This window comes from Leuresthes tenuis, unplaced genomic scaffold (assembly GCF_036924035.1).
Source record: "Leuresthes tenuis unplaced genomic scaffold, fLeuTen1.0.hap1 SCAF_14, whole genome shotgun sequence".
Lineage (NCBI taxonomy): Eukaryota > Metazoa > Chordata > Actinopteri > Atheriniformes > Atherinopsidae > Leuresthes > Leuresthes tenuis.
In genome coordinates this window covers 1225065-1250934 of record NW_027325368.1, presented here as the reverse complement: position 1 = coordinate 1250934, position 25870 = coordinate 1225065, and the positions used below count along the sequence as shown (strand labels likewise).

The 25870-nt window shown below is 48.6% G+C and overlaps 1 protein-coding gene across 4 annotated transcripts; it reads left to right on the top strand.

Moving 5' to 3' along the window:
* Positions 1-1682: 1682 nt before the first annotated feature.
* smg7 (SMG7 nonsense mediated mRNA decay factor) lies at positions 1683-24560 on the top strand. Of its 4 annotated transcripts, XM_072363352.1 has the most exons (23): positions 1683-1817; positions 2599-2630; positions 5746-5863; positions 7019-7151; positions 8661-8832; positions 9896-9967; positions 12917-13067; positions 13378-13513; positions 13591-13753; positions 14839-14998; positions 15073-15143; positions 16198-16258; positions 16340-16459; positions 16555-16978; positions 17057-17198; positions 17721-18112; positions 18192-18524; positions 19083-19232; positions 19712-19798; positions 20815-20965; positions 21046-21216; positions 21642-21802; positions 21946-24560. In XM_072363352.1, exons 1-23 carry the CDS (start codon positions 1792-1794, stop codon positions 22057-22059), a joined length of 3540 nt encoding a protein of 1179 aa, XP_072219453.1. In that variant the 5' UTR covers positions 1683-1791; the 3' UTR covers positions 22060-24560. The 4 variants fall into 4 exon arrangements, with proteins under 4 accessions (XP_072219453.1, XP_072219452.1, XP_072219454.1 ...); XM_072363351.1 differs by having other exon boundaries at positions 16555-17198; XM_072363354.1 differs by lacking the exon at positions 19083-19232 and having other exon boundaries at positions 1684-1817.
* The last annotated feature ends 1310 nt before the right edge of the window (positions 24561-25870 follow it).

Sequence of the window (25870 nt, the reverse complement as noted above, 5' to 3'; positions counted from 1 at the left end):
TTGTAACAATCCCAGCATCAGTTACATTCTTAATTTGTCTTTTAACTTTCTTCTGCTCTCAGTTTGTCCTTTTAACGAGTTTTTCTTTAAACTTTACTGCAGTTCATTTCTCCTCCTGACAGCGGCGCTGCTGCTGCCCTCTGCTGGTCACAGACAGGAACCACATCACACTGAAAGACGGTTCCTCATTGGTGGCTGCCAGCGGTCTGACACACTTGGTATTGATTAATAAGATGAATTTTCTTATCAGAAGACCTTTCAGGTTATTTTTGATTATGGACTCTCAGAGAAACATTTAACAATAAAACCATTGGTTTGAACCATATATCATATAGAAAGTGAACAGAACAGAACAGCAGCAGCGCTTCACATAATTGTTTAATCACAATTTAATTTAAACACACCTGTTTGCTTCAGGTCAGTAAATACAGACCTTTTGAGTTACTTGTCTGAGGACAAAGTGTTGAAAACCACAATGTTTGCATTACTATGTACCAAACTAAGTAAGAAATTCTTTAATATTTAAAGTGTCCTGATCAATAGTTCTTTAAACCAAATTTATATGAAATACACCAACATATGTCCCGTCCCAAAGTCCTGATCAACAGTTCTGCAGCTTTCTGAAACTCTTTCACAGTTTTTCTTTGGACATTTTCTGCTTTTTCCCTCATCTTCAGTCCTTGTTCCTGAGCATTTTCAGTGTTTTTTCTTTGTTCAGCCACTTAACTCTGACCTTTGACCCATTCAGGCAGAAAAAAGGCTCCTAACTCAAGGGATGAACCAGTGTTGTGTCGACACAGAACAGACAACTTAGCAAAGAAGCCATTTTAAACTGGATCTTTAGGCTCTTTGTTACCAGCAGCCTGTCACAAAGACACATCATTTGTTCCCATTTCTTTAGCTGCATCTATGAAAAACAGCAAAGAAAACACAGTTTGACAGACAGAAAATAGGATTTCTGCAGCAACAAGGTGATTCCCAAAGAGCTATTAGCTGAAAACTTGGCATATCTCAGCATGGTGTGCAGTGTGTCCTTAAAACATTTGAGGAAACTGGACAAGTGGAGGACAAAAGAAGAAGTGTCAGGCCTAAAAAACTATCTCCAGCAGATGAACAGGATCTGAAAGTGATGTCCTTAAGAAAGAGGAAAAAATCCAGCTGTGACCTGACAGGACCTGAGAGATGCATCTGGACCTTCAGCTGATCCATCTACTGTTGGCCCAAGCCTCATCAGAAATGGTCTCCATGGAAGGGTGGCTGTCAAGAAGCCGTTCTTAAGGAAGGGAAACAGGGAGAAAAGGCTGAGCTGTGCCAAATGACACAAGAAGTGGACTGAAAATCAGTGGCAGCAGGTCTTATGGAGGGATGAATCCAGATTTAAAATGTTTGGTTCAAATAGTTGATATTATAATCCAGTATGAAGGAGGTAAAACATAGAGGACAAACAGTCACGTAAAAGGGTCCCAGTATCCTATTTTTATTCATCCACCTGTTTAGTTGGTTTTATTTGCTCTCTTTTATTCATTCAAACCGAGTTGGCGAATTTAAAATTTCACTTTAATTTGAAAAAACGTACAAAATAATTGTTTATTGTTCTATTACAGTGATAGTGCTTATTTATCGTTTAAAATACTGATTAAAAGTGAAGCGTGCGTCCATCCTCCGGGACTCTCCCGCCTCCCCTCCTCCCCTGAGAGAGGCCCTGTGCGGGTCAGACAGGAACAATATGGCGCCGGGAGGATCGTTAGCATCGGGACCAGTCGTTGTCTGAAAGACTGGCGATCCGGCAGGATGAACCTATGCGCCCAGTATCTACGGTAAGTTCGGCACCGTATGGTCAGCCCGTCCACCCGGTGGTACAGTTACGCCCTGAACCGGCCGATTTTTATCCCGCAGGCGGATTGTTTTGTTCGGATTTTAGCATCGCAGCTAGCAGGTGCTGGGACCACCCCTTAGCTAAATGTTAGCGTTAGCTAGCTTCATATATCAACAATCAATGGCAGCGCGTGCCGTCAGCTCACACACGTCCATACAGACATGAAGGGTGTTTGATGAGCCCGTTCCGTGGCAGACAGGTGTGATGTGTCGTGATGCTACAGGTAGTGTTTACCCGCCACTCAGAGTGTTGTTGCTAGTTAGCTTTAGCTTGCTAGCATCTTTCTGCGTATGTCTGGTTAGCATCGACGCTGTTTTACACTCATACGTGTCATATAGGTTAACTAACGAGCACGATCCTGGTTTTTTCATATATACAGTTAGTTCCACATGTTTATCTGTTCTCTCTGGTTGTTTAGTTGTATGTGATGCTAATCAGCAGCGGGCAGTCAGCGTTAGCTTGCGCTATAATGAAGGTTTTGTGTGTGTGGTTATATTGTGAGCTCAGGAAGTAGCCCGAGCCCTCTATCATCACCGTGTCTTCATGTGGACAGTAGGACGTGCTGTTAAATGTTAAACCGAAGCTGAGCTGTTAGCTGGGTTGTGTGGCTCGTGAGCAATGAGGAAGTGATGTATGCAACTGTGTTTGGAGTCAGGTGTTGTCATGCTTTGTGTTTCTGTTGGTCCTGTCTAACCTCCTCTCCTCTGTTTACCTCCGAGCAGCCAGGCAGAGGCCCTGAAGGCTGACATGACGGGTAAGTTTGCTCCCTCACCTGTCCCACACTCACCTGTGCAGGTATGGGCTCTGTGCCTAATACTGAAACTAACTAGGACTAAGTTATCTCAGTCATCCAGGTCAGGGCCGTCCTGAGAGCACGACTCATTTTTTATATAAACCACCTGAGTGTTTGTTGATTTTTTTGTCTTTCGGTGCAGCTGATGGTTGTCTGGTGTCAGGTCCAGTTTAAGGTGGAGGCCCTGTTTCTTCTTCTGTTGACACAAAGGCTGCAGCGAATGGTGTTTTCAATACTTTCAGCTTTCTCTGATTTTACTCTTCTTCAGTGTTTACGTGTTTTCATATATGTTGACGTCACATTCTCTGAGCTCGATGGAGGAAACCGGAGAAAACAACGAGGACCAAAATCAGAGAAAATATTGAACAGTGTCCATTATTCAAGGCGGTTAGCACAACGTCATTGCTACAGCATCTCAGCAGAAAGCAGCCAGTTGACATAGAGTCCACTGAGCAAAACAAACACAAGGGAACATTTCATGTTAGTATTTGAATGGAAATCAGTCTGCTTGTTAGCAGAGAAGGAAGCTAGCAGAGAACCGAAGGAAGCTAGCAGAGGACTGAAGGAAGCTAGCGGAGGACTGAAGGAAGCTAGCGGAGGACTGAAGGAAGCTAGCGGAGGACTGAAGGAAGCTAGCGGAGGACTGAAGGAAGCTAGCGGAGGACTGAAGGAAGCTAGCGGAGGACTGAAGGAAGCTAGCGGAGAACAGAAGGAAGCTAGCGGAGGACTGAAGGAAGCTAGCAGAGGACTGAAGGAAGCTAGCAGAGGACTGAAGGAAGCTAGCAGAGGACAGAAGGAAGCTAGCAGAGGACAGAAGGAAGCTAGCAGAGGACTGAAGGAAGCTAGCAGAGGACAGAAGGAAGCTAGCAGAGGACAGAAGGAAGCTGAGGCAACTTGTGGACATATAGTGGAGTTCAAACTGGATTATGACGGTTTTATTTAGTGAGGAACATCACTGATGTTCTTGCGTCTGCTGCGTCATGATTCATGGTGAAGATGGCGTGTTTTAAATTCTGTGCGACAGTAATAAAGAACACGATAAAGAGGAGAAGCAGCTGATGAACTGGATTGAAATGCAACTTTAAGTCTTCATGCAGTGAGTCATCAGAAGTGTCTGGTGAGCTCCTTCAGCTGTGGATGAACAGCTGAAGATCCTGTTTCTACCCTCCAGCTGTTCTTCTCATTGTGTTTGGACACGGGCCAGTTTGTTCTGACCCAGTTTTTCACTGGACTCATGTGAGCTGAGACACAGAAATGTTGAAGGATGGAGTCGACTCCAGCAGCATCACACCACCTCCTCTGCTAAGCTCCGCCCACTCACATCCACCCTGCTGGACGGATGAAGGCAGCTTCTGGTGGAAATGTTCTGCTGTCAGCTGCACTGAGGAGCATGCATCTTCCATCCAGCAGCAGCCTCAGAGGATATAAGAGCCCAGTGGATAAACTATATCTGAGGCTAATGTTCCAGCAGAGTTAGCTAAAGACTGTGAATGTGCAGCAGCCACTTTTCATCCCACTGTTTTAACAACTTGGTCCAGTTCAACGCTGGACTGAAGGAACTGAGCCACAAAGAGGATCAGTTCCAACTCTCAGAGCCTGAACTTCAGAGCAGGGAAATGGAAGCATCTGAGAAATAACTCCTCATGGTTTATTTACTGATTTATTTCTTCCTTTAGCAGCAGCTAACGCTAACAGCTTAGCTAATGAAATAACTCCTCATGGTTTATTTACTGATTTATTTCTTCCTTTAGCAGCAGCTAACGCTAACAGCTTAGCTAATGAAGATGACGTACACCAACTTCTAAGGAGTTCCTGCTGCTCCTTTCTGAAAGATGAACATTATTGTTCCCACATTACTTTGTTAGCTGAAGCTTTCTAGCTGAACGGTTCCGTTCTGTAACTCAGACAACCTGCAGCTGTGTTTAAGGTGTGTTTCCAACACAGCACCGGTCCTCTCCTCACTCTCGCTGTGCTAACGTTACATTATCGGCATGTTTCTGATAAAGATGGAGGTCTCCAGGTACAACTGTTTAATGAGGTTAATATATCCAAAATGTTTAAACGCAGTAATTAACGGAACACATGCATTACTACGAGTTACGCTGTGCACATCTCCGGCTTGGTCCATTACTGTGGATGAGAAAGCATTGTTTGCTAGCATCTGCTGCTAACTTACAGCTAACTGCTAACTTACATCTAACTGCTAACTTACAGCTAACTGCTAACTTACAGCTAACTGCTGACTTACAGCTAACTGCTAACTTACAGCTAACTGCTAACTTACAGCTAACTGCTGACTTACAGCTAACTGCTAACTTACAGCTAACTGCTGACTTACAGCTAACTGCTAACTTACATCTAACTGCTAACTTACAGCTAACTGCTAACTTACAGCTAACTGCTGACTTACAGCTAACTGCTAACTTACAGCTAACTGCTAACTTACAGCTAACTGCTGACTTACAGCTAACTGCTGACTTATAGCTAACTGCTAACCTGTTTCCCTCTGGGATCAGTAACTATCTGTATCTGTATACAGAGCTGGAGTGTTTCTGACTGCAGGAACAGCTTCATTCTGTCTGTGTTTCTGCATTAAATCACAGCAGGTGTGTTAGGCAGTAGTAATCCTTAGTTAGTAACCCTCTCCACCGCAGCATGACAGCGTGTCCTCAGCCAACGGACAGACGGACAGAAACTAACCCTTCACCGACCACCTGCTGAAGCCTCGATGGTCGAACCTCTCTCCTAACTCCGGTTCACACTGACATAAATCAAAAGTCACTTTCTGTTCAGAAACTCTCCTCATGCTGCTTCGTTTGAGCCGATCAGCTGTTAACAAAGAGGTGTTAAACAGACTCAGACAGAGCTGAGCTTTAACCAGCAGGAATTCTGACCAAAGCCCGCCTCGTGCATCTCAATAAGACCTCAACAAATGTGTCAAACGATAATAATATTTCTCCTTTAGATCAGAAACATAAAGTCTAAGACTTGTGATGTAACTCTCGGTCCCACAGGCGTGTGCCCAGAGCCGCTGCTTCACGCTGTTTCCTCACTCTGATTTATGTCGTGTGTTCAGACTCGAAGCTGGGGGCGGCAGAGGTGTGGACGTCTCGGCAGGCCCTGCAGGACCTCTACCAGAAGATGCTGGTGACGGACCTGGAGTACGCTCTGGACAAGAAGGTGGAGCAAGACCTGTAAGCTGCGACACCCGCCGGCACACAGCGGCTTCATTTACAGACCGAAGGTTACAGCCCGGATATGTCAGATGTTCATGCAGAACCTTTTAAAAACACAGTTTACAAAGTGCTTTGACAGACCAGGAAACTGTGAGCCAAGCAGCCACAGTTAAAGACCAGAAAACAGAGAATTCAGTATTAAAACAATTAAATGAATAGATGAACCAACAAGGGAAAAAGTATTAAAACAATTAAATGAATGGATGAACCAACAAGGGAAAAAGTATTAAAACAATCTAAATGAATAGATGAACCAACAAAGGAAAAAGTATTAAAACAATCTAAATGAATAGATGAACCAACAAGGGAAAAAGTATTAAAACAATCTAAATGAATAGATGAACCAACAAAGGAAAAAGTATTAAAACAATCTAAATGAATAGATGAACCAACAAGGGAAAAAGTATTAAAACAATCTAAATGAATAGATGAACCAACAAAGGAGAAAGCAATGAGAAGTGATGTTTAAGTTCCTGATTGACAGTGAGGGGCTTAGAAAGTGATCAGAAAGTCTTTAAATCAGTTCTAAAGCATGCAGGGAGCCAGGATTGGGGTGATCTGACATCCTCTGTTAGAACCATATGAAGCCGGTTCTGGTCCAGTTGGAGAGGGAGTTCCAGTTGCTACCTTTAGAGATCCAGTTTAGAGAAGACTTTAAACTTCCTGGTGATCTGGAGGGGAGATGCAGTGCTTCTTACCTGAAGTGTTTATCAGGGTTTCAGAGGACCAGAATGATGGAGGGCCTGAACCTTTGATTTATTTACTGAGAGTTTTGTGTCATTTGAATACGGCAGCGAGGCTTCTGGGGTCATCGAGCCTCAGCAGAACCTGATCAGGGAGGGAATTTTAGGTATGTGGCACTTTTTAAGAACAAATGTCACAAAATGATTGACTAAAGCAATAAAATGGATGATGATTGAAACCCAACGATTTCAGGATGAAGCCTACTTTAAAGTTAAAGGACAGATGTGGTCTGTTACTCACACCCCTGAAACGAGGGGACCTTCAGCATCTGGAGCAGCTGGTGGGATTTAGCAGGGATTTAACCCTAACCCCACGGAGAAAATCTGGAAATAAATGCTGGTTCAGCCTCGTCTCCTCTTGTCTTGTCAGGTGGAATCATGCTTTTAAGAACCAGATCACCACGCTGCAGAGCCAGGCCAAGAACCGAGCCAACCCCAACCGCAGCGAGGTCCAGGCCAACCTGTCGCTGTTCCTGGAGGCGGCGAGCGGCTTCTACACCCAGGTGGGCTTCAGCCTGGTTTTCCTTTAATCTTCCTCGGGCTTTTATCACATAGAGCTGATGAAGGATCCTGACAGCAGGTTGTGTTTGGTTTCCTCTCTGGGGTTCCTTCATCCAGCCTCAGCACGTAAGGCGGGTTCGGGTCCATTCGGCAGTTCTCACAGCATCGGTCCGACAAACTGTTCTGAGCCTTTATGGTGGCTTTATCGTCTTTAGCTGTTTAGTTTAAAAGTCTCTCTTTGTAATAAATGTGTAAGATCAGATGTTTTTAATCTTTTAAACACTGAGAAAAAAATGTTTCTTTATGTTTCCGAAACTTGTTCAAATTGAATATTTGACTGCAAACACCCGAACTAACCTGCTAACTAACATAACTAACTAACCTGATAACCCTAACCCAAACACCCCAACTAACCTGCTAACTAACATAACTAACCTGCTAAACCTAACCCAAACACCCTAACTAACCTGCTAACTAACATAACTAACTAACCTGATAACCCTAACCCAAACACCCCAACTAACCTGCTAACTAACATAACTAACCTGCTAAACCTAACCCAAACACCCTAACTAACCTGCTAACTAACATAACTAACTAACCTGATAACCCTAACCCAAACACCCCAACTAACCTGCTAACTAACATAACTAACCTGCTAAACCTAACCCAAACACCCTAACTAACCTGCTAACTAACATAACTAACTAACCTGATAACCCTAACCCAAACACCCCAACTAACCTGCTAACTAACATAACTAACTAACCTGATAACCCTAACCCAAACACCCCAACTAACCTGCTAACTAACATAACTAACCTGCTAAACCTAACCCAAACACCCGAACTAACCTGCTAACTAACATAACTAGCTAACCCAAACACCCTAACTAACCGGCTAACTAACTAACCTGCTAACCCTAACCCAAACACCCCAACTAACCTGCTAACTAACATAACTAACTAACCTGCTAACCCTAACCCAAACACCCTAACTAACCTGCTAACCCAAACACCCTAACTAACCTGCTAACCCAAACACCCTAACTAACCTGCTAACCCAAACACCCTAACTAACCTGCTAACCCAAACACCCTAACTAACCTGCTAACCCTAACACCCTAACTAACCTGCTAACCCTAACCCAAACATCCTAACTATCCTGCTAACTAACATAACTAACTAACCTGCTAACCCTAACCCAAACACCCTAACTAACCTGCTAACCCTAACCCAAACACCCTAACTAACCTGCTAACCCAAACATCCTAACATAACTAACTAACCTGCTAACCCAAACTTCCTTCCATCGGGCCACACGCGGCCGTCTCCCTTCATCTGTCCCCACAGACAGGATTAAATAAGGTAACAACGATGAGATTAAATCTCCTCGGAGCTGCTGCAGACTTCCACAGAACCTACAGAACTCGCCGTGAGGCGGCCTGCAGATGGCGGTGCGCTGGCTCTGGTGGTCAGTCTGACTCACTGTGGACCTCTGCTGTGTTTCAGCTGCTGCAGGAGCTGTGCACGGTGTTCAACGTGGACCTGCCGTGTCGCGTCAAGTCGTCCCAGCTCGGCATCATCAGCAACAAGCAGAACGGCGGCGGCGCCATCGTCACCCCTCAGCCCAGCTCCTGCTCCTACATCTGCCAGCACTGCCTCGTCCACCTCGGAGACATCGGTGAGAAAAGCTTCCTGCTGCAGCATCTCTGAGCTAAAGATGGCGCCCGGAAACACAATATCTGCGGTTTTGTTTCTCCTTCAAAGGTCCGGCAGAGGCTGGTTGTGTGTTTTCATCTTCTCACGCCGGTGCTGACTGAAAAGGTTCCTGAACGCGCCTCCAGAATAACATTTACTTTTGTTTCACTAAAATAAATAAAACTCCAGAGATTAGAAGCCTCTTTACACCAAAAATACACCAAAAATAATCCGGCATAGATTAAAATATTTGATCACAGTGAGACCGAAGCAGGTCTGCTGATCAGAGCATTTACAGGCTCTGATTCAGGTTCAGCTGAGCTGAACTGGGCCGACTCCTCCAGAACCGGCTGATACCAGAGGGAGCGGCGGGTTCAGCTGAGCTGAACTGGGCCGGTTCCTCCAGAACCGGCTGATACCAGAGGGAGCGGCGGGTTCAGCTGAGCTGAACTGGGCCGGTTCCTCCAGAACCAGCTGATACCAGAGGGAGCGGCGGGTTCAGCTGAGCTGAACTGGGCCGACTCCTCCAGAACCGGCTGATACCAGAGGGAGCGGCGGGTTCAGCTGAGCTGAACTGGGCCGACTCCTCCAGAACCGGCTGATACCAGAGGGAGCGGCGGGTTCAGCTGAGCTGAACTGGGCCGAGGTGATGAAACGTTCACACCAGCAGGACAGACTGACGTTTCTTATGAACCAGCCTGTAAACTGGTTGCCTGTCAACCAATCACAGGCTTTGTTTGGGACTTGTGGACCAATCAGAGCCTGCTGTACTCACCTTTATGATCTGAAGCGAGCAGCCGGCTGGATTCAGGTTTAAAACACTTTAACAGCCACAGGACTTGGAACCAGTTGCATCATGATGGAACCAGATGGTACCAGAAGTAAGAGAACTTTCCTCAGGTCCGATGAGAATGAAACCAACTTTATTCTTCATCTGGAGGTCCGACAGAGCTTCTGGGCTAGTTTCTGTTCTTGGTTCAGAGCTCCACAGTAACACATTAAAGCTGCCGGTCGGTTCTGACTCCGTTCATGTTTCTGTGTTTCAGCTCGTTACCGGAACCAGACCAGCCAGGCCGAGTCGTATTACCGACATGCAGCTCAGCTGGTTCCATCAAACGGTGAGTGGCCGCTTCTCTCCTCCTCGGCTGCCGGTGCTGGTGAAAGTCTGAGGATCTCTGCTCGTGCACACATGTTTTGTGCCGTTATGTGAGTTGTTCTGAGCTCAGGTCTGGATGGATCGTTTAATTTATCTCCCTTCATTTAAGAAGTTCTCTTTTTTTATTTCTTTATTTCTTTATTTTAAAGCTACATCGGAGTTAAATTGATGTTGTTTGTGGATTATCTTTTAATCAGCTGGTGGGATGTTCCTTTAATGATGAAACAACTACTTTCTGTGGCCTCTTTCTGTGATTTTGGTCTAAATCCTACAGAACTTCTCCTGCTTGATGGGTTCTGATCTGGGTCTCTGTATTTTATTCATTTGCTGTGTTTTGTATAGTTTTAGGGCAGATTCGGAGCGTTCAGCTGACATCGAACCGTGGTTTTATGGCAGATTCGGAGCCTTCAGCTGACATCGAACCGTGGTTTTAGGGCAGATTCGGAGCCTTCAGCTGACATCGAACCGTGGTTTTAGGGCAGATTCGGAGCCTTCAGCTGACATCGAACCGTGGTTTTAGGGCAGATTCGGAGCGTTCAGCTGACATCGAACCGTGGTTTTAGGGCAGATTCGGAGCGTTCAGCTGACATCGAACCGTGGTTTTAGGGCAGATTCGGAGCGTTCAGCTGACATCGAACCGTGGTTTTAGGGCAGATTCGGAGCGTTCAGCTGACATCGAACCGTGGTTTTAGGGCAGATTCGGAGCGTTCAGCTGACATCGAACCGTGGTTTTAGGGCAGATTCGGAGCGTTCAGCTGACATCGAACCGTGGTTTTAGGGCAGATTCGGAGCGTTCAGCTGACATCGAACCGTGGTTTTAGGGCAGATTCGGAGCGTTCAGCTGACATCGAACCGTGGTTTTAGAGCAGATTCGGAGCGTTCAGCTGACATCGAACCGTGGTTTTAGGGCAGATTCGGAGCGTTCAGCTGACATCGAACCGTGGTTTTAGGGCAGATTCGGAGCCTTCAGCTGACATCGAACCGTGGTTTTATGGCAGATTCGGAGCCTTCAGCTGAGATCGAACCGTGGTTTTAGGGCAGATTCGGAGCCTTCAGCTGACATCGAACCGTGGTTTTAGGGCAGATTCGGAGCCTTCAGCTGACATCGAACCGTGGTTTTAGAGCAGATTCGGAGCGTTCAGCTGACATCGAACCGTGGTTTTAGGGCAGATTCGGAGCGTTCAGCTGACATCGAACCGTGGTTTTAGGGCAGATTCGGAGCGTTCAGCTGACATCGAACCGTGGTTTTAGGGCAGATTCGGAGCCTTCAGCTGACATCGAACCGTGGTTTTAGGGCAGATTCGGAGCGTTCAGCTGACATCGAACCGTGGTTTTAGGGCAGATTCGGAGCGTTCAGCTGACATCGAACCGTGGTTTTAGGGCAGATTCGGAGCGTTCAGCTGACATCGAACCGTGGTTTTAGGGCAGATTCGGAGCGTTCGGCTGACATCGAACCGTGGTTTTAGGGCAGATTCGGAGCGTTCAGCTGACATCGAACCGTGGTTTTAGGGCAGATTCGGAGCCTTCAGCTGACATCGAACCGTGGTTTTAGGGCAGATTCGGAGCGTTCAGCTGACATCGAACCGTGGTTTTAGGGCAGATTCGGAGCGTTCAGCTGACATCGAACCGTGGTTTTAGAGCAGATTCGGAGCGTTCAGCTGACATCGAACCGGGGTTTTAGGGCAGATTCGGAGCCTTCAGCTGACATCGAACCGTGGTTTTAGGGCAGATTCGGAGCGTTCAGCTGACATCGAACCGTGGTTTTAGAGCAGATTCGGAGCGTTCAGCTGACATCGAACCGTGGTTTTAGGGCAGATTCGGAGCGTTCAGCTGACATCGAACCGTGGTTTTATGGCAGATTCGGAGCGTTTAGCTGACATCGAACCGTGGTTTTATGGCAGATTCGGAGCGTTCAGCTGACATCGAACCGTGGTTTTAGGGCAGATTCGGAGCGTTCAGCTGACATCGAACCGTGGTTTTAGGGCAGATTCGGAGCGTTCAGCTGACATCGAACCGTGGTTTTAGGGCAGATTCGGAGCGTTCAGCTGACATCGAACCGTGGTTTTAGGGCAGATTCGGAGCGTTCAGCTGACATCGAACCGTGGTTTTAGGGCAGATTCGGAGCGTTCAGCTGACATCGAACCGTGGTTTTAGGGCAGATTCGGAGCGTTCAGCTGACATCGAACCGTGGTTTTAGGGCAGATTCGGAGCGTTCAGCTGACATCGAACCGTGGTTTTAGGGCAGATTCGGAGCGTTCAGCTGACATCGAACCGTGGTTTTATGGCAGATTCGGAGCGTTCAGCTGACATCGAACCGTGGTTTTAGGGCAGATTCGGAGCGTTCAGCTGACATCGAACCGTGGTTTTAGGGCAGATTCGGAGCGTTCAGCTGACATCGAACCGTGGTTTTAGGGCAGATTCGGAGCGTTCAGCTGACATCGAACCGTGGTTTTAGGGCAGATTCGGAGCGTTCAGCTGACATCGAACCGTGGTTTTAGGGCAGATTCGGAGCGTTCAGCTGACATCGAACCGTGGTTTTAGGGCAGATTCGGAGCGTTCAGCTGACATCGAACCGTGGTTTTAGGGCAGATTCGGAGCGTTCAGCTGACATCGAACCGTGGTTTTAGGGCAGATTCGGAGCGTTCAGCTGACATCGAACCGTGGTTTTAGGGCAGATTCGGAGCGTTCAGCTGACATCGAACCGTGGTTTTAGGGCAGATTCGGAGCGTTCAGCTGACATCGAACCGTGGTTTTAGGGCAGATTGGGAGCATTCAGCTGACATCGAACCGTGGTTTTAGGGCAGATTCGGAGCGTTCAGCTGACATCGAACCGTGGTTTTAGGGCAGATTCGGTTTAGTGCTGATCAGGTGGTGCTGTGGATGACCTATAATGTCTCCGTGTCTCCTGCAGGTCAGCCCTACAACCAGCTCGCCATCCTGGCCTCCTCTAAAGGGGACCACCTCACCACCATCTTCTACTACTGCCGCAGCATTGCCGTCAAGTTCCCCTTCCCAGCAGCCTCCACCAACCTGCAGAAGGCCCTGTCCAAGGCCCTGGAGAGGTAACGGGTTCCTTTTTAATTCTATTAAAGAAAAGGTCTCCCTTTGAGCTGATTTTCCACAGATATGCTGGTGTGACCTAGTCATCCAGGTCATGGTAAGAGCCTGAATAAGGACAGAAGGATGTAAAGACGTTTCAAACTGCTTCCTAAAAGCTGACACGCCCGACCAGCTAGTTTAGAGCTGAAGAAGCCTTTCAGATGGAGGTGAAACGTCTCCGTGAAGAAGAAGGAGTCCAGTTTATCTTATCCACTTATTGGAACTCCTTCACCTTCCTCTGTATTAACTTCTTCTTCCTCTGTGTTTCTGAAGTCGCGATGAGGTGAAAACCAAGTGGAGCGTGTCTGATTTCATCAAGGCCTTCATCAAGTTTCACGGTCACGTCTACCTGAGTAAGAGTCTGGACAAGCTGGACGGTCTGAGGGAGAAACTGGAGGAGCAGTTCCAGGTAAGCTGCCTCGCCCTGATGGGAGCATCTTCTTCTCACATCAGATGGAAAGCTCACGTGTCGTGTTGTGTCTGCAGAGGCTGATTCTGCAGAAAGCCTTCAGCTCCCAGCAGCTGGTCCACATCACCGTCATCAACCTGTTTGAGCTGCACCACCTCAGAGACCTGACGGCTGACAGCAGCGAGCAGAGCTACAGCAGCGAGCAGCAGATCAGCTGGTTCCAGCTGCTCGGCCTCTTCAGTAAGACCCAGAAAGCACAGCCAGTCCAGACTCAGACACACTTACTCTGGTTGAATAGATTCACAGGCAGTCACTTCTCCAGCTGTGACCAGCTTCAGCCTGATAGTTTTCGGATGTGAACATGGCGGGTTATTCCCAATCCTCTCTATGCTGTAAGGGAGCATCTGGCTGCATGGTCTAAGTGCTCTTTGGGGTAATATAAGCCGAGCACGGCTGAATGTCTGGGTGCCGTAACATTTAAAAGTTGAAAGATGAGAAAAATCAACACAAAAGCGGACAGTGTAAAGCTGCTGAAAATTGGAGTGGTGTGATCGGGCCTTCTTTTCCAGGTCTTTGGTGGAAGCAATCTGAAGGTTTGGACCAGTTAACTGGTCCAAATGGGAACGATTTCCATGTGCAATCATGTTCTCAGTCAGGCTGAGAGGATTCCAGGTCATCAGCGTAACAGTCGGGAATAATTCATCCCAAAGGCAGCAGCAATGATTCAGAGTAAGACCCTGAATGGACTCGCACCACAGCAAACGGGCTGAAAAGAGGAGTATTCCTATTTAAATCGTGACAAAACTGCCTCTTTAAAACCAACAACGTGTTCGGTTATTGATTAAATTAGAAATGGATACGTTTCTTAGCCTTATTTATGGCTTAAAGCTGGTTCCTTCTGTACATTTTTCTCTTTAAATAGTTATTTCTTATTCAGTGAGCCAATGAATAGAACTAGATGACCTCAATAATATCTGTGATGGGTTGAACGTGGCTGAGCCTTTACAAAAGAAATCACGTTGCTTAAATGCTGCTTCTGTCAGTTCTTAATGTTGGCCTCTAAAAGCTGTGTTCAGGGTTTTATGTGACGCAGGAATTATTGAGTCTTTCTGACTCGTCTGCCGGCGAGCTGTTGAATCACTTCTCAGGTCCTGTCCGCTGAATGCAAACAAAATCCTGAGGTTCAAGAAAACCGTTCGTTCTGAAAGTGTCTGTGTTAAAGTAACAGTTACTGACCTCTGGTGGTCAAATTGGAGGTAGCAGATAGATAAATCTGTCCACCCACTAACAAACTGCCTGTTTGACACCACTTCCTGTCTCCTCAGTGTCCTTTCTGGGTGTGATGTGCAGCCGAGTTCTGCTCAACAAGAACCGGGGCGAGGAGATCATGGGGGAGTGTCCTCTGCCGGCCATCAAGGTGTCCCTGGACTGGCTCAAACTGAGGCCCAGCGTCTTCCATGAGGCGGCGCTGGAGAAGAGGCAGCAGTAAGTCCGCCTCCCTCCTCTTCCTCAGCTGCCATGGAGCTGGAAGACGTTCACCTCCTCTTTCTGTTTTTCAGCGTCTGGCCCTGGTTGGTGTCCATTCTCAACAGTTTCCAGCCCAAAGAAGAAGACGTGTCTTGTTCCTCAGGTAGGACGGCAGCAGATTCTGTTCGAATCGGTCTGAGCTTCTGCGTGTGAAGCCCTCCTGGTTCTGACTCGGTTCTGATTCATGTGACCAGAGGCACCTCTGTTTATGTGAGGGAGATCACTGTAAGGATCTGGTTGTTGTTGTCTTTTTTATTCTTGTAGCTGTCAAACTGTTTGTTTTCTGATCAGCTGTTTAAACTCCACCGACTGAATAAAACTGGCTGAACCGGCTGAAATTCACGTTCCAGTGAACTGAGGAAGTGAATGAAATAAAACTCCGTATCATCAGCTCATGCAGCTAAAAGGAAGTGTTTTCATGGAGATAAATTGTCCTTCAACAACTTCCTGAAATATCTGAAAGCTTCATGAATCACCGATGTTTTGGCCTGCTGTCGTCAGAACTTTCTTTAGTGTTCTCGGGTCGGCAAGATCGTAAAGACGCGGGAAAAGTGTGTGAGTGGTACAGAGTTTGTTCTTGGGTCGGCAAGATCGTAAAGACGCGGGAAAAGTGTGTGAGTGGTACAGCGTTTGTTCTTGGGTCGGCAAGGTCGTAAAGACGCGGGAAAAGTGTGCGAGTGGTACAGCGTTTGTTCTCGGGTCGGCAAGGTCATAAAGACGCGGGAAAAGTGTGCGAGTGGTACAGCGTTTGTTCTCGGGTCGGCAAGGTCATAAAGACACGGGAAAAGTGTGCGAGTGGTACAGAATTTTATGTAATTTAATTTGGGAAGACGCCTTAATTTGGGGTATAATTCAAAGAAAACATCTACTGGCAGTGAGTAGAAAAGCTTTGAACCGGCTTCATTCAGTGTGGTGGCTGACGGTGACGCTTTAGAGCGTGAAGAAATGTCGCTGGTCTTGTGTCTGGAAAGCAGTGATCTCAGGAACAAAACGCTGATTATTGTGACACCGAGCGGCTGTAATCTGATGATAAAATCTGACCTCTGATCCAGTCGGAGTCCATTTCCTGTCGAGCTTTTTCACATCTCTGGTTGAAGCGATTCATCCTTTGGTTTAGACATGGAGGTTTATTGAAGGTGTGTTTGTTTTCTCCACAGTGATGCCGCTGCCAGAGGAGTTCGAGCTCCAGGGTTTTTTGGCTCTCCGGCCCGCTCTGAGGTACCGACCCACTCTGGTCTGCTCAGGAATGTGCCGAAGGCTCGGTCAGCGCTGATGGCGTGATCTCCGTCTGTGTTTCAGGTGTCTGGACTTCACAAAAGGCCATCAGGGAATCCTGGTGGACAGGGACGGCCTGCCAGTGCACGCCCGGCACCAGCGCCTCGTCAGTCTGGGTAAATGGGTGGCCGACAACCAGCCGGGGTGAGCGTCTAACTTCAGTGTTTCAGGCTGGCTGTAGAAGTAGGAAAGAACCGCTAAAGCAAGGCAGAACTGACATGTCTGCGTGGTCTCTGCAGCCTGATCCAGTGCAGCGTGAGCGAGGACGGCCTCCTCATCTTCATCACCGACATTCCAGAGCAGGCCATCGAGGAGCCGCAGGAGAAGGAGGCGCCGGTGCTGCAGGAGTCGTCCAACGGCGAGCAGACGCAGAACGATGGCGGAAACTCGGGTCTGAAGTCGGTTCTGTCCGTGGGGAAGACGCAGAGCTCGTGGCCCGACAGCGGCGAGCGGCCCGTTGTCACCTTCAAGGAGAACATCAAACCCAGAGAGCTGAGCCGGGAGCCGGCGCGGAACCACCACCCGAAGGACGCCGGCAAGGAGCGGCGGGAGTTCTCCAAAGGCAACGGGGCTGCTGGGAAAGGAGAGGTGAAGAGGGACGGGAAGAGGAAGAGCGAGATGAAGAAGAGCGGCCACGAGAAAGCGGCCGATGTTGGGAAACAGGTGAGGACGCAGATGTTTAAAGAAAACGGCGCCCGTCTGGATGTCTGTCATGTTGATGTGGCGCTGACTCTGATGCAGGTGAAGGCGCAGACGGAGCTGAGGAAGACTCCGGTGTCTGAGGCGAAGAAGACTCCCGTCACTCCGACCCAAACCACCTGCTCCTCCCAGTTCATCCCCATCCACCATCCTGGAGCCTTCCCCCCGCTGCCCAGCAGGCCCGGTAGGCCCGACCCGTTCCAAAGGCCCCGAACCGGCAGAGTCTGCTCGGTTCTTACGGGTCTTACACAAAGTGTCTCAGATGACAGATAATTGTTTCTGTCTTATTTTTTAAAAATACAAAGAGCTGAAATAAATGTGTTGGTTCAGCCGTTCGAGGCTCCGCTCCAGAGAAACGGGGGGATGCTACTGAAAATCTTTCCTCTTTTCTTTGGGTCGGTACCGAGGCTCCCAGCTGATTGGGGCTCAGTTTGGCTTCTTACTTAGTTTATTTGGAGGTGGTAAGATTGCCACCTTCCATGTGGGAGACCTGGGTTCAAATGAAAGGCCCTACCTCCAGTAGGGGTCCTTAGGCAAGGCCCCCTTCTACCCTACCTGCCTACCTGTAAGTCGCTTTGGATAAAAGCATAAACATAAGCTTCGTCAGTTTCTCTCAGACGTTAAAAAGTCAGCGATTACGTCTGTTTTACAGAAACGGCTCTTGGGCCCACTGCGTTTAAAACCTCCTCTGATTGGTTCCTTTCAGGTTTCCCTCCCTCGGCCTACGTCATCCCGCCCCCGGTGGCGTTCCCGGGGCTCCAGGTGAATCCGGGGTTCGCCTTCTCCACTGGAGTGTCTGTCCCGGGACCTTTCCTCCAGCCGGGCGTTCACACCCAGGCGGGGACCCCAGTCCAGGCCGGGAAGCAGTCCCACATTCCCTACAGTCAGCAGAGGCCCTCGGGGCCCGGGTCCTCGGCCCAGGGGCCAGGGCCCATGAACCAGGTACCCTCCCAGGCTCAGCAGCAGCCTTCCCAGCAGGCTTTGCAGCAGTCGGTCCAGCTGCAGGTTCATTCCATGAGTCAGCAGCAGTCGCCCACCAAACCGGTCCAGCAGGTGGGGATGGGGAAGAGTCCACCTCACCACCCGGGACTGCAGCAGGTCGGGTCACGTGACGCCATCGCATGCCCCTGCAGATGTTTGTTCTGTGCGTCACGCTCTCTGTTTCTGCTCTGAGCAGTACATGCAGGTCCAGGACCAGCCCGCTCAGATGTGGACCCAGGCCCAGGCGGCCCTGCAGAAGCTTCCTCCCATGCAGATGTCCATGAAGCAGCAGACCTTCTACATGGCGGCTCAGGATCCTCTGAAGCTGTACGAGCACCAGCTGCAGCCGCCCAACATGGACAAGAAGATGAAGTACCCCGACATCAAGATGCAGGACTTCCACTGGGAGCCCCCGTACAGGATGGGAGACGGCCTGGCCATGATGGCGGAGCGGATGAAGAGGCCGCCGCCGGGCGGCCTCTGTGCAGAGCAGGAGGCCCCCGGCGGGCCCCGCGGGCCCCCGTTTGAGGTTAGCTCAGAGGGGAAAACCCTCTCCTGCCTGCCTCTGGCTCTCTGCTGCTTCTCTTTCTTTTCCTGTTTATTTTCGCTGCCTTTAAACTCCTCAGAGCTGCAGAGGCTGACCCTTATTTACCAGTTAGTGCGGAATAATTAAAGAATAATTACCACCTTACGCTGATAACTGGGGTAACTCGGGTCGTTGCACTCAGTCGGGAACCCTTTGAGGCGTCCGGGATCTGGTTCTAAGTGTAGATCCTGTTTCCTGTGGTGGAACACATGCTTTTTAACTGTAATGTTTTTGTTAGGCTTACATATTCACAGCATTTTCAGCCAGTTTCCTGAACTTTAGCTTCAGATCTGAAGTGTTTGGGTGTCTGAGCCCATGGATGACATGAGTTTAGTTGTGGAGATTCTTCCGGCAGGTTTTTGACAGATTTATTGCTCAGCTTGCTTTGTAGCTGTCGGTATAACTCCTTCTTTCCACCTCTCACTGGCTTGCTTCTTTCTTTTCTCTTGTTTTCTGCCCCTCCCTCTTTATTCCTCCTCTCCTGGCTTCATCTCTCACTAGGACAACAAGAGCTCGCCTCTTCTACCTCCTGACCTGTTAAAAACTCTAGCAGATTTTGAGGAAGAGGAGGAGCTCGTCTTTGCTAAGCCTCCTGATTTCTTCCAGGCCTTGGCCGGCCCTCTTAGCAATGCTCCTGGACCAAATATATTTGTATGTAGCCCTGTCTTCTTCATCCTGCCCCCCCCCCCCACCTCCCTGCATCCCTGCAGCCACACTCTGCTCACCCTCTGCATCTCTTTAGCTCTGCCTCACGTAAAAATAACAAGATCAGAATTATGTAATTTGGCCGTTTTAAACAGTTCATCCTGAAATGTTTCAGCTGTTTTTGACTTGTTGGGGGGGTCTGATTTTGGTTTTTAGATAGTTTTGAATGTGTTCAAACATGGACTGAAGTGATGCTTCAAGACGAGGAACAAAAAGTTTAAAGAACTCGTTTAATTATTAGTTCTTAATTATTTTGTCATTAAAGATATTTTAGGGAGACCCTGAAGTCTCCTTTAGGGGCCCTCGGTGGTCTTTGGGCCCCACAGCTGACAGCCTCACCTGCAGCACAGCATGTGGAGAGCAGAGATCAGTGAAAGTTATTGATCTGATCAGTTTTTCTGTGATCGTCCTGCATTTCTCTGCAGCTGCCAAACCAGACCAGGATGGAGAGTGGCCCCGAGGTGGTCAGCCAGCCGTCCTCCCTGCTGCCCATCCCTGGCTTCCCCATGCAGGTGAGAGCCTTCACCTGATCAAACTGTTCCCCACTGTGACAGCCCCTTTCACACAGAGGCTGTGTTCCTACGAACGTTTAAACAATATTTCAGCAGATTTGATCTCTGAGGAAATAAGAATCTTCTTCTGGCTGAAAGTAGGTTTCATCACTTTATTCAGTTCAAACAAACATTTCACTACAATTCATTTAACTGTTATTTGTAAAAACTGTTACAGTTAAACAGTTTCTCCCTGAAGCGCTCAGGTCCAAAGAGAACAACTTCAGTTTGTCTGAATTTAAAAGCAGACAGTTCTGAGTCATCCAGGTCTTTATGTCTTTAAGACAGGCTTGTAGTCTGACCAACCTGTAGGTTTCATCTGGTTTCATAGATAAGTACAGCTGAGTATCATCAGCATAACAATGGAACTTTATGCCATGCTGTCTGATAATGTTACCTAATGGAAGCATGTATAAAGTAAAAAGCATCGGTCCAAGCACAGAACCCTGAGGAGCTCCAAGAACTCCACCTAATGCAGTTCCTTTAATCCCAATAACATGAAACATGGGGCTGTACTCTATCGCTCTGAAGCAACTTATTATATTCACTTTATTTTTTATTATGACATAAAATAACTGACAGAATGGAAAAGTTACTGCTCTTGTTGGTTGTAAAAAATGTAGATGGATGGATGGATGGCCTAGGAACCGCCTGATGCAGCCTCGGACTGGGTCAGACCAGTGAGAAGTAACCTGAGCCAGTTAAATCAGTCAGAAGGAATTCAGTAGATTGGGTTCTGGCTTGTTGAGGCCCTTTTGATAAACGTTGGTGTAGAAGTCAAAGCTGACTGAGCTGTGTGACCTTAGCTTTAGCCTTAGCTTTAGCCTTAGCCTTAGCTTTAGCTCAGCGGCTGATCACATGGCGCCCACATGTGGCCCGTGTGGAGGTGGGCGGCACCTCATCAACAGATGGGAGAACTTTGGGGCGTTGGAAAAGTTGAAAGTTGGAAGTGAAAACGTGTCTTTGTCTGTGTTCAGGAGTACAACCAGAACAGCATCTTCAGTCAAGCTTACGGCAAAACGCTGCCGCCCAGCTCCAAGCCCGACGTTCCCATGATGCAGCAGGAGCCGTCCCTGTACTCGCTGTTCGAGGGGACTCCGTGGTCCCCCTCCCTCCCTGCCAGCTCAGGTACGTCACACCTGCGCAGGTCAGACTTCAGGGTTTGTTGAAGGACGTGTTTCTGATGTAAGCTGCGCTCTGATTGGCAGACCACTCCACCCCGGCCAGTCAGTCTCCCCACTCCTCCAACCCCAGCAGCTTGCCCTCCTCCCCCCCGACGCACAACCACGGCGCCATGCCCTTCTCTAACTTCGGGCCCATCGGCACCCCGGACAGCCGGGACCGCAGGGTGATGGATCGCTGGAAGGCCGACAAGCCCGGTGAGTGAACTGAGGGAACCAGAACCGTTACCAGAACCTCTGAGTTTTCGATGCAGAAACCCAACTGGCTCCAGGAATTATCCGCCCCCAGCAGATGGAGGCTGAGCCCGTGAGGGGTTTACCTGCTGAGGGTGGACTGGGTCGGTACCATCTGTCAAAGCCGTTCTGTGATGCATCAGGTTCTGCTCATTTGAACTGTAACACGTTTAATGTGCACGTGAGTGCGGAACAGAACGTGCACGGGCCCGTTATCTTCTGCTTGTTAAAGATTGGGTTTTATTCTGATGATTCTGATCCATTTCACAGAACAGAAAGTATCGCAGAGTGTTGGTTGTAGACAAACTGCTCGGGACCAGCAGCCCAAATTCTCCCGGTTCTGCCCAAAGCTTCTCCGGGTTTAAGCTCTGTTTCCTGTCGTCTTTCAGGAACCGTCAGCGGGTTCGGTCTGGACTACCTGCCGGCTTCGGTCTCCTCCACGGCGTCGGACACCAGCTGGCATCAGGCCGGGTCGACGGGCAGCTCCTGGACCAATCAGGAGTCTCCGATGGAGGAGTCGTCCTCCACCGTGCTGCTCGACAGCCTCAAGGTTCGTTCAATGGTTTAATCTTCAGAACTATTTCTTAAACTGTGCGGACAGATTAGATTCTGCTGCCTCCGTCGGTCCCGGCGGACTCTGGTTCTGTCACATCCAGAGAGTCATTTCCACTAACACTTGGCTGTCCCCCGCAGTCCATCTGGTCGAGCTCCATGATGCAGCCGGGCCCGTCGGCGCTGGAGCAGCTCCTCCTGCAGCAGAAGCAGAAGCAGCAGCGAGGTCACGGCGCCATGAACCCGCCTCACTGAACGGCAGCCCGAGGCGGCGCTTTGTGTCCGGACGTCAACGAACCACCACCAGGAGAAACGGAGGCGAAAAAAAACTGAAGTTTGACGAAGACGAGCTCCAATTGAAATGGGAAATTAAACCGACGAGAAGCGGTGGAGGCTGGGGAGGCGACGCGACCCCCCGACGAGGCTGACTCACCACCCCCCCCTCGGCTGTTCGAGGAGCGGGGACGCCCCTCCTGGATCGGAGGGGGCGGGATCTCTTCAACCGCGGTGCCACGCGCCACGCTGCCGCCGGGTTTCCTTCAACCTGCGCACATCTGAACTTTACGGGAACGCCCCCCCCTCGCCACAACTAACCCCCCCGATTTTTAACAGACGCCACAGCTGCCCTCCCGCCCCGAAGGACTTCCTCTTTCTCTGAGCAAACCAAAAAAGAAAAGAAAAGACGACCTCCTGGACGTCTGCTCGGTCCTGACGGAGCGCCGGTTTTTAGCGTCTCCGCCGCCGCAGACTGAAGCGGGTCGCTGTGGGAGGGCGAGGACGGTGTGGTGGTCGGGTTCGGGGGGGGGTCGGGTGAAGCGCAGGGGGTGAAAATAACTGGACTTTCTGATCTCTCCATTCATTTTCATTACTGAGGAGGAGGAAGGCTCTGCAGCCGAGGACGGCTTCATGAATATATACATAAACATATATCGCCATAGTTGGACTGTAGGCGGGTTGTCTCTTAGCCGGGTTCGGACCGGACGCCGCTTTGTGAAGCCGTCTGTCACGTCTCCTGAGCTGACCGCTCGCCATGTGACCTTTTTGGAGGAATAACCTCGCGGCTTGGTGATGCCGGGGAGCATCGCATGGCGGCGCTAAAGCGTGGGGCTGAGAAGACGAAACCCTGTCCATCTTAGGGATAGTTTCGCTGTTAGCTTCAAGAGATCGCAGATATTAACAAAAAAGAAACTGTGCTTTGTGATTTGTTCGTAGCGGTTTTAGCTTCACGCCCTCTGAAGGCGGACGCAGGTTTATCCGTTAGCTTCCTGCTTCAGTTCTTCTGGGGGCTCTTCTTCCTGTTCTTCTTTAATTGCTGAAGAAAAAAAACAAAAGGTGTAACCCCGCTTGCTAGCTTAACCTGCATTTACTCCTTTTGTTCTGCCTTTCTGTTACGAGTTTGAAGCAGCTGTCGCCTCCTCTGTGCCTGCTCTCTGTCCCGTTACTTCTGACCTCGCTGTGTCCAGCTCGGCCCGAACGCTCGCCATCAGATTCAGGTAATGAGCGGCGTCCGAGAGCTTCTGCTTCTGTTTGATGTGTAAATGAAGCCCGAAAAATCTCGTTTTCTGTTCCTGCCGCTTGGTCACATCCGCCGAGCCGCTCGTCCTGCAGCAGCCGGACCGGAAACCGGTTCCAACAGGATCCAAACGTCAACCTTTTCCAGGCAAACGGCTTCCATCAGGGAGGCCGAGCCGCCCGCCCGCAGTCAGCTGCTTAGTTACATCACGACCTGCTTTAATCAGACCCGACCGGACCTGTTCTGGTCCAGGTGACCCGGGCAGTGACGACGTTTGCTTCAGATCAGTTTTGGTTTGAGCAGCAGATTCTTGTTCAGTTAATTTATCCTGAAGCCAGCTCCAGGCAGTCGATAATAATGTAAATATCCAGTTTTTCACACTTGATGTTTGTTGAGGAAAAAGTGTGAATTTTAGAATAATTTCTGCTCAGCACTTGGTTTAAAGACTCGATGAAGGAACCGGTGGAACCTGCTGAAGTTTTCAACATTTAAAATCATTTTGTTTTCACGTTAAAGCAGAAAACTCAGATGAGACGTGAGAAAAGTGCAACTTCTTCTTCAAACAGAAGAAAATCACCGTTCGCTTGTGTCGCTTTTATTTAACTTCACTCGTAAAAGTAGAAACTGACCCTGAAGTTCCCGGGTTCGGATGGTTTGGGCTTTATTTTCGGCCGTTTCGCCCCTGCTGAACATTTCCACACCAGCTGTGTCATTTGTTTTCAGCCAATCAGAGCGCAGCGAGCAACAGCTGACCAATCGGGACACCTGCAGGCTTCAGCTGATGTGACGGTTCAGACTGTAACTTCCGGTTCAAGCCAGCAGAAAGCTGCTCCGTCTCCATAGAAAGGCTCGTTGTTTAGCTCTGAGCAGGAAAGAATAAAATCCTGTTTTTATTTCCCGCGTTTTATTGACTTCAGAGACGTGTCTATTTTCTGTGTGATTGTGCTTCATGTTGCATTTAAAAATGTATTTGAAAAAAAGAATAAAGATGAAATCTTGATGAATGTGAGGACAGATTTGGCCAGAAGCATCAAGGAGAGAAGTCCTGTTTGTTTCCATGTCAGAGGCTCTCCACGAGGATCGGAGGAGGAACCAGATGCTCTCAGACTGAGATGGTTTCAGGTCCTCGTGGGTCGGATTTGTGGTCTGGTTCAGATCTGAGCTTTGACTTCTTGTGTTTGTCTCTCTGTAGACTTTAAGAACTGGTGGAATCAGCCTTTAAATAAACTACGTTCTCCCTTGACGTTGTGTCCGCTTCTGTTCATTTTCAGCCCAGTTTCATGATGGTGCCTCCCAGGACGTAGACTGTACCCAACGAAACAGACTCAGTAAGTGACGGGCTCCTCAGGATCATAGAAACAGGAAGTGAGGGTCAAAATGGAGAAGCCAGACAGAGCTAAGCTGGTAGTTTCCATTGTAAGACTTCTACATTTGTCACACACTGGATCAAAGCTACGAACATACAAATCCAACTCTGAGGAATCAGAATCTGCAGTCCAGTGTCTATCGGAGAATCTCAGTGGTCCACAAGTAAAACTGCCTTAAAAAACAACTTGATTCTGAAGCTAAAATCTTGATTTCCAGAAAGAAGTGTGACGGAATCATGACTACTGTGCTGGTGTTGGATCGTCGAACAGAACCAGTTCAGTGTTGGTTCGTTTTGGGCCTCTTGAACGGTGGATGACCACCTGACTGGTGTTCAGGGCACCTTGTCCAGCTGGGTCCAGCTGAATGTGGAGGCTTTGAAGGACTGAGCTGAGGAGTCTGTTAATGTGGCTTTTGGCTGTGAATCGGTCCAGTTTCTCGTACACTCACTGACATCAAGTTATTTTGCTCAGACGTTGCGGTACGCTGCCTCCCAGTTACCTGCAGGTGGCGCTGTGACTGCAACTCAGCGCATCCATGAATGGGTTCAGACTGGAACTGGATTACAGAAAGTTTTTAACGGTACAGTTAAAGCCATGTTTTCTAAAACCTCCACAGGTGCTGCAGGGTGTTTCTCTTATGAACAACCTAAAGAGCACGCTGCTCGTAACTTTTCCCACGTATTTTACAGGAATAAGGCTTCTTGTTTGTGGGAGTTAAACTTGGGAAGGTTCTGGTTCCCCCAGGCCCAGACTGAAGTGCTTCTCCTGGTTACAGAGCTGCTGATGGAGAGAACGTCCTCTTCTTCTCTGACATGTTGCTGTTGAAGGTCTCGCAGGACAAAGTGAGACGAGGTGAGTCATGAGGTGATTAAAAAAAACAATCAAGGAAAATATATTCCAGTTTGAACCATTAGCAAAGCTCCAGAGGATGATCAGATTATGAATAAACAATTTAGGCACCCGTAAGTCATTCAAACTAATGAAAGTCAGAACAAATGAAGTCACTTCTGTATCTGGCTGCTGTTGCTACTAAAATGATGAAGTTTTATACTTTAAAACGTAAAAAATGGTGGAACCTGCTGAAGTTTTCATGATTCAACATTTAAAATCATTTTGTTTTCACTTTAAAGCAGAAAACACAGATGCAACAAATCCCTGTCGTCCAACTCGATGTGCATTTGTTATG

Excerpts from the sequence above, each read along its gene's own strand:
- smg7 (XM_072363351.1), top strand. The coding sequence starts at position 1,792 with ATGAACCTATGCGCCCAGTATCTACG. Across the intron at positions 20,966-21,045 it reads CTCCCTCCCTGCCAGCTCAG|ACCACTCCACCCCGGCCAGT; the intron begins GTACGTCACACC and ends TCTGATTGGCAG. Across the intron at positions 21,803-21,945 it reads TGCTGCTCGACAGCCTCAAG|TCCATCTGGTCGAGCTCCAT; the intron begins GTTCGTTCAATG and ends TGTCCCCCGCAG.